The 12,165-nt window shown below is 32.4% G+C and overlaps 1 protein-coding gene across 2 annotated transcripts; it reads right to left on the bottom strand.

Annotated features, from left to right (window-relative positions):
• Positions 1-4,496: 4,496 nt before the first annotated feature.
• On the bottom strand, positions 4,497-11,689 carry GPR22 (G protein-coupled receptor 22). 2 transcript variants are annotated; one of them, XM_006746017.3, is made up of 3 exons: positions 11,265-11,689; positions 9,301-10,324; positions 4,497-7,661 (listed from the first exon to the last, which is right to left on the bottom strand). In XM_006746017.3, the coding sequence occupies exon 3, from the start codon at positions 7,634-7,636 to the stop codon at positions 6,335-6,337; it is 1,302 nt and encodes a 433-aa protein (XP_006746080.1). In that variant the 5' UTR covers positions 7,637-7,661; positions 9,301-10,324; positions 11,265-11,689; the 3' UTR covers positions 4,497-6,334. The 2 variants fall into 2 exon arrangements, with proteins under 2 accessions (XP_006746080.1, XP_006746079.1); XM_006746016.3 differs by having other exon boundaries at positions 9,398-10,324.
• Between the last annotated feature and the right edge of the window lie 476 nt (positions 11,690-12,165).

Here is a 12,165-nt window from a genome sequence, read left to right as displayed (position 1 = left end):
GGGCGCCTGGGTGGCTCAGTTGGTTAAGCAACTGCCTTCGGCTCAGGTCATGGTCCTGGAGTCCCGGGATCGAGTCCCACATCGGGCTCCCTGCTCAGCGAGGAGCCTGCTTCTCCCTCTGACCCTCCCCCCTCTCATGTACTCTCTCTCATTCTCGCTCTCTCAAATAAATAAATAAATCTTTAAAAAAAAAAAAAAAGAAGTGATAGTTGGAAAAAATTTAATAGCAGAAGAAAGACTACAGTTTTTTAATAATTGGGGAAAAAACTGTTAAAATGTAGACTATGTAAATGTGTTACATTTCAGCCTGTTTTAAGACATTAGCAATTTTAGGGGCTCCTGGGTAGCTCAGTTGTTAAGCATCTGCCTTCGGCTCAGGTCGTGATCCCAGGGTCCTGGGATCGAGCCCCACATCGGGCTCTCTGCTCCATAGGAAGCCTGCTTCTCTCTCTCCCACTCTCCCTGCTTGTGTTCCCTCTCTTGCTCTATCTCTCTCTGTCAAATAAAAAAATAAAATCTTAAAAAAAAAAAAGGACATTAGCAATTTTAGAGTGAAATGCATATCTTTGGGTAGATAAACAATATATAATATATACACAGTATGCAGTATATGACAGGTGGGATTGTGTATAATATTAATGGATGTGCTATATATATATGTATATATATATGTGTCAATCTCCTATGTTTTTTTCACTCTTCTAGTCTGTGTCTAATGTGGTCGGAACTCTCATTTGTTAGCATTAACATTTTTAAAAATTTATGTTAAATTAAAAAATTTTCATTTTGCATCTATTATTAGTATTGTATGTCCATAGCTGTCTGAGTGGAAAGCAGTTATCTATGATCTTAATAATAAGATTAATTAAGATTCTCCTGCTCCTTTTACTTTCTGCCTTGAAAAATTGGTGGATGTGCTTTGTAGTCTGCCTTGCTTAATGCCTCTCAGAAATATATGACATACTGCTTTCATGGAAGCAGGGTGAGGAAACTGACCTCAATCCCAGATAGACTCAGCTCTCTCCTCCTTTATCTTACTTGATGCTTCAGGGTTTGATAGTGGTAGGAGTTGATATTGGTGGCAGTGACAGGAATGACAGCACTTTTTACCACTTGCTGGTGGAAGTACAAAGCTGTCATGCTTGAAAGCCATGGATACAGCTTATAGAGGTCTGTTAAAAAAATGTGTGAATAGAAGGGTAGAGATACTTAGAATTATTTTCACGCATTATTTTATCATGAGCAAGGGGAGAAATATTGTTTAAGTTTGCTCAGCTCTTTCTCTCCTGCAAAAATGGAATATTCTTTAAAAGGTGAAAGTTTTCATATTAAGATGAGCCCAGTTTTCCATTTACTTCTCCATCTCAATACCCCTCTGTTCCAAACGTTTGTGAGTTGTTGTAACATCCTAATTTGTATTCTACTTTGTATCGTGAAAAATGTTATTATATTACTAATCTGCCCAGTTTATTAACTGGGGTTTCTTTAAAAAAAATTGCTTTTTCATCTTTTTGAATGCTTTTTAGAAAAAATCTTCAAGGTAGTTTTCTTCTGTGAACTCTAACCCACAATTCTATATTCACATTTTACTTCTCTAAGAGCTGAGCATCTCTGAGTATTTTAGATCTTTTTCCTACCTTGTCTAGGTTTAATTATCTCCTTTTTTTCCTCTTTTATAATATGGCCCGAGCTCCCTTTTCCCCTAACATTTATTATTAGTCATCTCATGTTTAGCTTTCTTGAGTTCACTGCTGTCCCATAGGGAGATTGCTTACATTCACAAGGAGTACATACAAGTGTCCTTTTCTGAGATGTAAAGAAAATAAGCTCCAAAAGTTTTCTTTAGTTTTTTTTCTTTCTCATCTTATTTAGTGAAAAGGAAGAAAAAAAATACATTATGTCTTTTTCCTTGCTTCTTCTCCCCGTTTAGAAAAATAACCTGTCTTACAATTTGACAAGTTACCTTTCTTACCTTTTTCAAGATGGTCTTGAAATGTAGCTTCAAATTATTTGATTATAATAGAAAACAGTTTAAGTATTTGATATTTTATCATTGTCATTTTTTAGAAATATTGCTATATGTTTTTTAATTTTTAAAAATTATTTTTATGCAGCCATTAATAAAAAATGAAGGAGACATGTATATGATGAGTTGGATAGATATTCATAATTATTAGGAGCAAAGGATGATATTTATATTTTTTACTTTATATACCTTGGCATTTTTCCATTGTGTATAACTTTTTGTAATTAAAAAATTACTGAAGAAGAAAATATGTGTTTAGTGGAAAAACTGAATAAACCAATATGCAAAATACAGATATTTTAAAACATCAGTTTGAATTTTTCATTTTGAATAGTTTGTAATAACTAGAACATTCTTGAATAAGGTCATTTATTTCACTTAATTGAATTTTTTGCTTTGCTAGAAATTCTTTCTGGTTATGTCCTTGTTATCCATGTACTTTATGCAAAACAATTTAAAAGTTCTTAGATCATTGAGGATAATCGTTTTTTACGGGTTTTTTTTTTTTTTTTGCCATCATTTTTAATTCTTCAGTTTCCTATACGAGTTGTCTTTTTAGTCAGTTGACATACCCTATTGATTCTGCCTTCACGTTGCCTGTCACACGTGTACGCTCCTCTGCACAGCTACGGCCAGCACTGTTTGCCGGGCCTTTCATTACCTGTCTGGGTGATCGCCGTGGCTTCCCGTCTTCTGTGTCTTACCCAGCCAACAATTTGGTTTCTCGGTTTCCTGAGATTGATTGATTGATTTGTAACTCATTTACCATTGTCTTATTCCCCTGCTCAGATATCTCTGCTGGTATTTAAAGCCTTCTTTCTGTTTTTGGCCCCACTTTAACTTAGCAGATCAACTTCTCACTATTGTATTACTTTTCTTCTAAAGAGAACAATTCACCATTTCCAGATCTGCTTCAGTAGCTTTCCTCAACAGTGCTTTTATTTATATTGTTCTTAAATCCAACATAATTCCTTTCTTCTTAAGTTTATTAAGAAGGTTGCTTTTTTTTTTTAATAGCATTTACTGCATTCTGCCTTTTTGTAGGTATTGCCAGACTTTTAACTACCTTGATTCTAGGTTAAGTTTCCAGGGTAATGACTTTATTCCATATGAATATGCGTATCTGCCATAATGCCTTCTACATTGTAAGGATTCAAATATTAACTGAATTACAAAGCTTACTTAAATGTACAATCAAGATGTAATAAAACTAAATGTTTTATTGACTTTGGAAAGTAGTCTTCAAATTACTGTGTTGACTAAAGCCTGACTAAGCACCTGTTTTCTTATCTTCTGGTTTTCACGTTTCAATCTAATCTCAGTAAATGAGGAGTTTGATTTTTAATGCCCAGAGAACTTAGATTTTGCTATCATTTTATTTGGGGGATTAAAAAATAGACAAATAGGCCATGTACCTAAAAATTGACTTACCATGGTGAGAAGTACAGAAATATTACGGATGGCATTTTTTAAAAGCATAATTGTAAATTCTTAAATTTTCATAATAGCTTTGAACATCTGTTGGGACTAATTGGCAGACTAATGACCTCTTGGAATTAGCAAGCAATGAGCGTTCCATATCTTATTGAGCTCATATTTGGTTAGTTTTTAAAATAATAGTTCTTACTTCTGTGGTTTTGAAGAACTAACCCCGTTAACTGTATATAAATTGATGCCTGTGTCTGTGATTTGTAGCATATGGGTGGGAAAAAATTTCATTTTAAGAAGGATCCCATATTGAGTTTACTGTTACCTCTTTTGCTTTTGCATTTACAATTTTCATTCTAACATGAAAAATTAACATTAATATTTTTTCCCATGAAATTATTAGAAATACAGTGAAAGACATACACATATTGGTGAAGCCCATCATGAGGAAAATAAAAATACTTCACCTTTTCATAGAACAAACACTTAAAAAAAAGTTGTCTAAGCTTCTCATTCTCTCATTCTCTCATTTAAGCTGAGGTCAGTAATTGTAAGCATATTTGTGACTTGTTTTCAAAAGCTGAATCTTTAATATAAGTATTATTTTGGTTTACATATTACATACTTTTTAACATTAAAAAGCTGTTAGAAGTTGTTCGGTAGGTATGAATTTTCTTTGTTGTAAATCAGTGGGTGTAATTTTGAGTACCTGAAAGTTCATTACAGGAGGGCAAAAATGCTTGTTAATTGTCTGTTCCAGAGTCAAGTGTAGAAATAATAACAGTTTAGAAGGCAACATTATAATATTTGCCATTTATTATTTTGTTAGATTTCTTATTACAGAGAACAAGAGGGCATGAAAGCAGTTTAGGCAAATATATTTAAAAATGTTTTTTAACCGAGTTCTTTGGCATGCTTATAGATTTGAAGATTAAAAATATTTAAGACACAGAGGGCTTCTCTTAATATGAAAATTCTAAAAATAGTCTAATTTTTATGAAGATTATAAAACTAAATACAATTATAATTTATGCTTGGAAGTTTAAGTATAAAATTAGTTTAAAAAATTTTTAATGGATATATTAGATATTCCGTGCCAAATATGTTTATTGAATGAAAAAATGTTTAATACCCTTACCTACGAAGTCTTAATTTCTCTACAGGGTTCTGAAAAATGTCTTACTTTCTTATGCTACATTTTGTCAAATTGAAGCATTTCTTTAATTCCATAAAAGTAGAAAACAAGACAGAAGGATACTGTTCCTTTGCCAAGATTTGACATGTTAACATTATCAGAAATAAATCACTGTTAAATATCCCAGGAACCTCAGTGAATTCAAGCTATTGCATGGTGCTCATTTCCCTCAAGGATTAATGTATTCAGTAAACTAGACTGGGTCAATCTCAACCTCACTTATTTACACAAAAGTGATATATTATCGAATTCCTTGACATAAAGTTTTATTTAAAGATGAGTTGCTACTTGATTTAATGGATACAGTATTAAAAAAATAGAATAAAAAGTTGTACAATCAATTATAAGGTAGCAAGAACTGTATTTGCTTATTTAAGTAACTTATTGCTCTTTTTCTGATACAGTGATAATTAGCACTCATTGATAGATTATTGGATTATAACAGTTGGAAAACATTTGTTTGATATGAGATTCCCAAACCTGTTATCTATAGTTAGGATTAGTAATTTTCTAGTTTTCCAACATGAATTGAAGATGGGAGACACAAAGATTAAAGTTAGATTAAGTGGTGTAGAGTAAAAAAATTGACAAGATTTATTGCCACTTAAATGATTTTAAGAGTGGAAATAGAACTATTCTATTTTGAAACATTTGGAAGTTATGATAGTATAGGAACCTTGTGTAAATTTTATTACTCTTAAGTTGCTATGTATCTAAAATTAGAAATCATTGGCTTTGTGAAGCTTCTCTACAGTGATAGAAAGTCTTTTTTTCCTTTATTCAGATTTTAATAGTTGACTTCTGTTATACAAAAAGGCTGACTTGAATAAAGTTAGGAAGTTAGTTTATTTTAATGTACTGGTTTTTACCAGTATATTAATCCAGAGCATTTGGCTTAGACTCACGCAAAGTGAGGAAGGAAGAAAGAGGCTGGTGCTTTAGTTTTCTTCCTTCCCTTTATTGTCAGTGTATTTTGTATATTTATAGGCATAGTGCCCTTGATCTTAGAAAAATCAATCTCTTTTTCATAATAAACTTGAATTTCAAAATTTCCCTATCTTAGAGTGTATATATACAGGGTTGTTTCTTGGTTCTTAAATTTTAAAATCCTGATAAATCCTACAATTTTCTGTACTCAAAAAAAAAAAAAAAAGGATAAAGTTTCACACATAGTTCATTATTTTTGATGCATCAAATATTATAGCAGGTAGACTATACCAGAAAACATAAGGTAGTGACATAGAAAATCCTGAATTATTTTGTTTGGAGACCATAATTTTTGCTCTTATATTAAAGTGCTATTCCACTTGTCATTTATACAAATATAGTTTGTGGCTTAGAAACAAATACACTTCATAAAAAAAAGAAAAGGATACCTGTGTGAGTTACATTTTGAAGTTATACACTGTTTTAAGGCTATGTATTTATTATTTAGAAAATATGACTTACATGAATATCTTCTGATGGACATAATATTGACAAAATACACAATATTACTTTAACAAACTGCCATGCAACAAATACACTGTAATGAAGAAATTGAATATATATGACCTAATCTAATCTTGACATTTACATTGAAAATTTACAACATAACCAATACTTAAAATGTTTTTTCTTATATTTGGCAGTAATTTCATTTTTTTACAATTTAAATGTGGACTTAATGAAACTTAGATGTTTCCCTAGTCTGTGACAACCTGAGGTACTAAACATTTTTCTCTTATTTCACTATCTTCAAAGGTAATTTTTTTGTTTCTTTTAGGATCGATCCAAGAATTGTGTATTACAGCATTATTAGGCAGAGGATCAGCTTCCACTATAGAAACAACTCGCTTTTTCATTTTACTTTTCAAGACCTTTTGAAATTTTTGTCTAGTAAATGCATATAATAAAGGGTGAAATATAGTTGTTCCATAAGCCATGACTAGAAAACACAACCTTAATTTTACTAAAAGGTCACTTGGGCCTAAACATAAAATGGTGGTATTTAAAACAGAAATTGGTGTCCAGCAGAGAAGAAATGTAGAAATAATCAATAAAGACATCCTGAAGACTCTTTTTTGCCTTTCTCGTCGTTCACGGTGTCGTTTCACAGCTCGCCGGAGGGCAATTATTACTGAGACTGAAGTTCGTACGCCAAAGACCACATTTCTCCCACCACTGCTTTGTGACAGGTCTGTAGTCTCATGCTGCGTGGTTAGAGAAAGTGTCTTTTTCTTTCTTGCTTTCTTCTTCTGCCCTGTGGAAAATCTTGTGCCGATTCGAATATTAAGAGCCTGAAGGATTTTGGTGTATGTGATTAACATTACTATGACAGTGAAAAAGAATATTGGGATCTGTACTAGCAGGTGATAATACATTCCCAGTTCAGTGTAGTATTCATTTGTACTGACACACAAAAGTGTCTTGTTTTCCCATGTATTTCCACTTTGAAGACTGAAAAAATTTACTTCAATAAAGGGAATCAGGAAAGAGAAAAATGAAAAAATCCAAATGGATATCATTAGCATTACAGCTCTGCCCATTGTCAGAATTCGGTTTGCAGGTTTTACAGAGATGTCATATCTGTCCAGAGTGATAGCAAAAACGTTGATTGCTGTTGAGACACTTGCAAAAGATACACAGGCCTCATGGAAACAGCAGATGAGAGCAGTGTTACTCTCCAGTGAAAGCAGAAGGATAACTATTGTTAGAGGAATACATCCCACACAAATTATTACATCAAGTACATGAAGATTCATGGTAATAATGTTACTGACAGAGTTGATTAAGTTGGATTTCATGCAGTAAAGTACCAATACGGTGAGGTTGCTGCCAAGTCCCAACACGATTTCTAACATAAGAAATCCGGTGAGAGACACTTGAAAGCTTAATGGGTATGATAGTGGTTGGTACATATTGGTGTTGATGTCATCGATGTCATCTCGCACTGTAATGTTAGATTCAGACTGCATGTTGATTTCCAGAACGGGAGAAAAACACATTCTTTTGGAGCAGTTCGTGTTTTCCCTAGAAAGTGAAATAGAATAAACTCTTTTGATATTTGGCAATTTAAAGGACGTGTAAAACATGTGTTTCTTGTAAAAAAAAATATTTTTATTGTGTACTTGGCTTAATTTTTAAGTTTCTAAACTATAATGGCAAAGGTAGAATTAGGAGAATCAAGGTTGCATTGTTTTGATATAACAGGAAATTGGATTCTCCCTTTGAAGATGTATGGGGAATACTCCTGTATAGTTCAAAATTACTTAATATCTCAAAAAGATTTTCCTCATTTGGGTTTTTCAAACTTATTGAGATACAGTATATTTCTGTACAATAAAACTACCCAGTATGCAAAACTAATTTTAGCCTGGTGTTTTAAGATTTCATTTTAAACTGTTGTGTGTAGGTGGGTAATAAATGCTATCTTAATATGTTCTAGCATAATTAGTGTTGGTGTAATTATTCTCCTGAGATTTCAAATGAACAGGACAAGTGTTCATTTAAAATGATAAATGGCACAGAGCACTAGTTCTTTAAAACCATTTTGTCCATGTTCTTGGTTGAAATTCTTACTTAAGAGTCTACAGTGTGCTTGGGGATATTTGGAGCTATTTCCCATAGAAAGTAGGGAAATGATAAATATTACATATTTTGTAGTGAAAATGCTCACCGAACTTTATAATGGACAAACTTATGTTATAAAAATTGGATGAAAAAGGATATTAAAGTATAACACCACAAAACTTGGTAAAAGAGTACTAATCACTCCAATGAATGATTTATTTTGTGACCACACCCTCTCATTTATTGTGGAAGAAGGAAATTGAAATTTAATATCATGTTAAGAAATAACCATTTTTGGAGTGGTTTAAAAGACTATATCAGTTGATTTTGTTTGTTTAAACAGGATTTTTAAAGTAAAATATGAAATTTTGGAAAAGGAGTATCTGAAATCCATTTTCTGAGGAATCTTTTCAAGTTTGCACATTCCATGTGAAACCTTTTGTATAAATCACCCAGTGTGTATAATTTTGAGGAAAATTAAAAAAACAAGCTCTTTTGCCAATTCATGTAAATCTATAATATATAGAGGGTTAGAATAATTTATAAAAATAATGTCTGATTTTCTGGGCTAATATGTCAGTAATGAGTATATTCACTTAAAATATAAAGTCATACAACCAACTGTATTTCACATTTCAAGTACAGCATTTTGACTGCAAAATCATAATCAAACATAAATTATAAAGGCTATAATAATTTCCAAAATTCATGTTAACCTTTAACTTGATGTAACCTTTGACAGCTTTCAGAATACTATTTTATTTATCCATATTATTTTAGGGGCAATATTTCAGAAACATAGATAATATTATTAATTCCTTTTGAGCTTGGTATAAAGTATTACTAGAGGCATATACTCAAGTGAAAGTCTTAGCTAACAGTGAAATCCTATAAAAACGGAAAATTTTAAGTGTGCCAAATTTTCGGAACTGACAGATTAAACATCAGGTCTTTGTCACATCAGTTAGATTTATAATTAGATAAAGCAGAAATGCCAAGTTAGAGGGTAACTAAGTAAAATGCATCTCCTCTAGAGCAAGATTGTTTTCTTTTGTAAATGTTAAACAGTGTGGTGGGGTGCATGCATCTTCTGACCTACCTGTTTGGTGTTGCCTTATGGGCCTTTTGGCTCACTATAGCAGTTTTTCACAAATTGATACATGATGTCATTGACAGATTTTGACATGAATTTTTACCTGACAACAGTGAAGTAGCTGTGTTTTATTTCATGTCTTGTAGAAATTCTTTCATTTTCTCTCCAATACTTCAAACTGCATGAATTGTGAGATTTAGTTGGCTGATGAATTTCTAAAGACCAGTACAAAATATTTGTGTTTGTTTTGCCTTAAAAAGTCACAACCAAGAGAAACTTCCTCAAATGATAGGAATTATATTTCCCTTTGAGGGAATATATGATAGTCTCTCTTTATTTTCCAGAACATGTGAAAACACACGGTTTCTAGCTTCTAAAATGTATTTGGACATCCTTTTGTTACAAATGTAAATCTGTTTCTATAGCAGTCCTCGTTAGTTTGAAATGATTTCTTGATCACATAACTTGCTTTATATTATAAATCCAGTCCATGTTCTTTTGATAAAACCATCTGCTATTTAATTTGATTTGTTTTCATTAGAAGAGGATGCATAATCATAAAACTTAGATGAAAAAATCCTTTAGTAATATCAGCTGCTACGAATATCTGAATATTTAGTGCAGAAAATAATTGATAAAGCTTTATTTAGCTTGCTGCTAATGTATGGCATTCTCTTTTTGGCATTCTGTGCCTCATTGTTTCTTCAGGAAACAGCTCCACAATCCTGGTATGTTAAAGTGTAAACTCCCCCTTTAAAAATGCTCACCATTTTGTTTTCAGGCTTTTGCAGTTAAATTGTTTTTCTTTTTGTGTCTATTTTATATAGCATCTTCTTAGGATGATTACTGTCCATGTGTTATATCCCAGCAGTAATGTGGACCTGTATTTTCTGGTTTTAACTCCTTAATGTCTTAAATTCATGTGTTAGAAGAATATCCTGCAGTTTATGGTTCAGGCAGCTAGGAGATGCTTGATCAGATGCATTCTTCATATTGTCAGTTGTAAATACTGAATTAGCTGCTGTGGGCCCTTGTGCAAAAGAAAAAAAATGGTTAATAGGGTTCCTAATAATTTCCAATGAATGCAAAGTTACTTTAGTTTTGTTGACTTTAACACCATACACAGTATTCATTATCAAAGTAAGTAAACTGTATTAGTAGAGCCACAACTTATGCATAGATTTAAGGGATTCTGTAAATACTTTCTTTTCTTAACAGAGATTGCAAATATTATGTTATTTAGTAACAGAGGTAACATAAATATAACCATGAAGGAAAAGCTGCAGTTTTAAAACTAATTTCTGCTCTCAGTTTAGAAGCTAACCTATGTTTTCAGAGATTATGAGCAATTAGCATACACTAAACATACTGTCGTTCTCTCTTGTCTTTACGATAAATTTAACACTATTTCCTACTGGGAAATATTGTAGCTTGCTTAATTATTAGCACATGGTTTGAATATTAACTGATTAAAACATTCCACAATTAGATGCTATAAATTTCCACTGATGAGTTGTTAATGTAGTTGAAATGTAAAAGGTAATGCAAAATGTAACTGCAAATTAAATAATTTTCAATGAACATGCCCAATAATGAACTTAACCTAAAACTGAGTAATAAATAATAGCTAAATAGTAAACCTGGTCCTTTTAAGAAATATAAGCATTTTTTGAGCACTTGAGAAAAACTATACTGATGACATTAAGAATATTTTAGTAGGTCTGAAGTGACTTAAAAGCTGATGTCTTCGTAGTGAATCAACAAAGAAAATTTTTGGTATTTAACATTGCACCCTAAAAAAAGTACATTGAAAATGTCATGTCTTAAATCGATCTAAAAAATACATGTTTAACAATAAATAGAATTAAGCAAATAAACTGTTAAAATTAGGTTGAAATTTTTCAAAGTAATTTTACCCCACTATGCCAGTTCAAAAGCAGCTTATACTGTAATAAGGGAACACATCTTACCTCCGCTAAAGATTTGATACATTCCTGATGTAGCTGAAGCGTTTCCAGTTTTGATTGATTCATTTGGTTCACTTGTTAGCAGAGGACTGGGGGAAGAGGGTCATAAACATCTCTTCAGAAAAGACCTTAATGAAAATATGTGTCTGTACTGTGCCATTGTCTCAGCAGTACTGCTAATGTATGGAACGTGTGGTGCTGCTTAGAGGCTGCTGCAGTCTCTCACTCTTCCTACTGTGAAATCAATAAGCATCTGAAAAACGTAATGAAGTAATTGAACATACTGAAGGCTTCTTGTCTCCAGAGACAACATTAGATTCAGTCTCTCTAAAAAGGAATGGCACTGCTTTTCAGAGGAAAGCCTGTTCTGGGCAGCTTTTGCAGAATGACAGCCTACCTTGTCGCTCGCTTCTCCCCACTGCAGAGAGATGCAGTGCATTCACTAATTTTGATTGGTCAGTTGTATTGGGCTTAAACCGTGCTTCATATGTATAGCAGGGATTTCCAAACCCCCCCCAACTGTTTTATATAAGGATGCTTTTTTAAAAGGCTATATTTATAAGTGGTTGTATGCTGCTTTTAAATAGAGTATGAGTAAATTGGTCTTTTAAAAATGTGTATTCTATTCTGGTTTGTTGTTCACTTATGCCAAACAAAAAATGCAGGAGGGTGGAAGGGGGCAAGAAAGAATTACACGGTAAAAAGTGTATATTCTTTATGAAGCCTAGATGATTGCACTCGAGAATATTTTAGTCGTAATATATGTTTTTGGTTGAGATTCTTTGTTCTACAAATAGAAAGCCACTGCATCCTTACTGTGAACCACATTGAATTTCAACTAGTTGGTTTGTATTCAAGTCGTCTTCTCTGTGTATTTCAAATTGTTGTGAGCATCTCAAGGTGG

Source organism: Leptonychotes weddellii, chromosome 12 (genome assembly GCF_054177405.1).
Source record: "Leptonychotes weddellii isolate Sample4059 chromosome 12, ASM5417740v2, whole genome shotgun sequence".
NCBI lineage: Eukaryota > Metazoa > Chordata > Mammalia > Carnivora > Phocidae > Leptonychotes > Leptonychotes weddellii.
The sequence above is the reverse complement of the archived record's forward strand: the minus strand, read 5'-3'. Positions and strand labels throughout refer to the sequence as shown.

Excerpts from the sequence above, each read along its gene's own strand:
- GPR22 (XM_006746017.3), bottom strand. The coding sequence starts at position 7,636 with ATGTGTTTTTCTCCCGTTCTGGAAATCAACATGCAGTCTGAATCTAAC.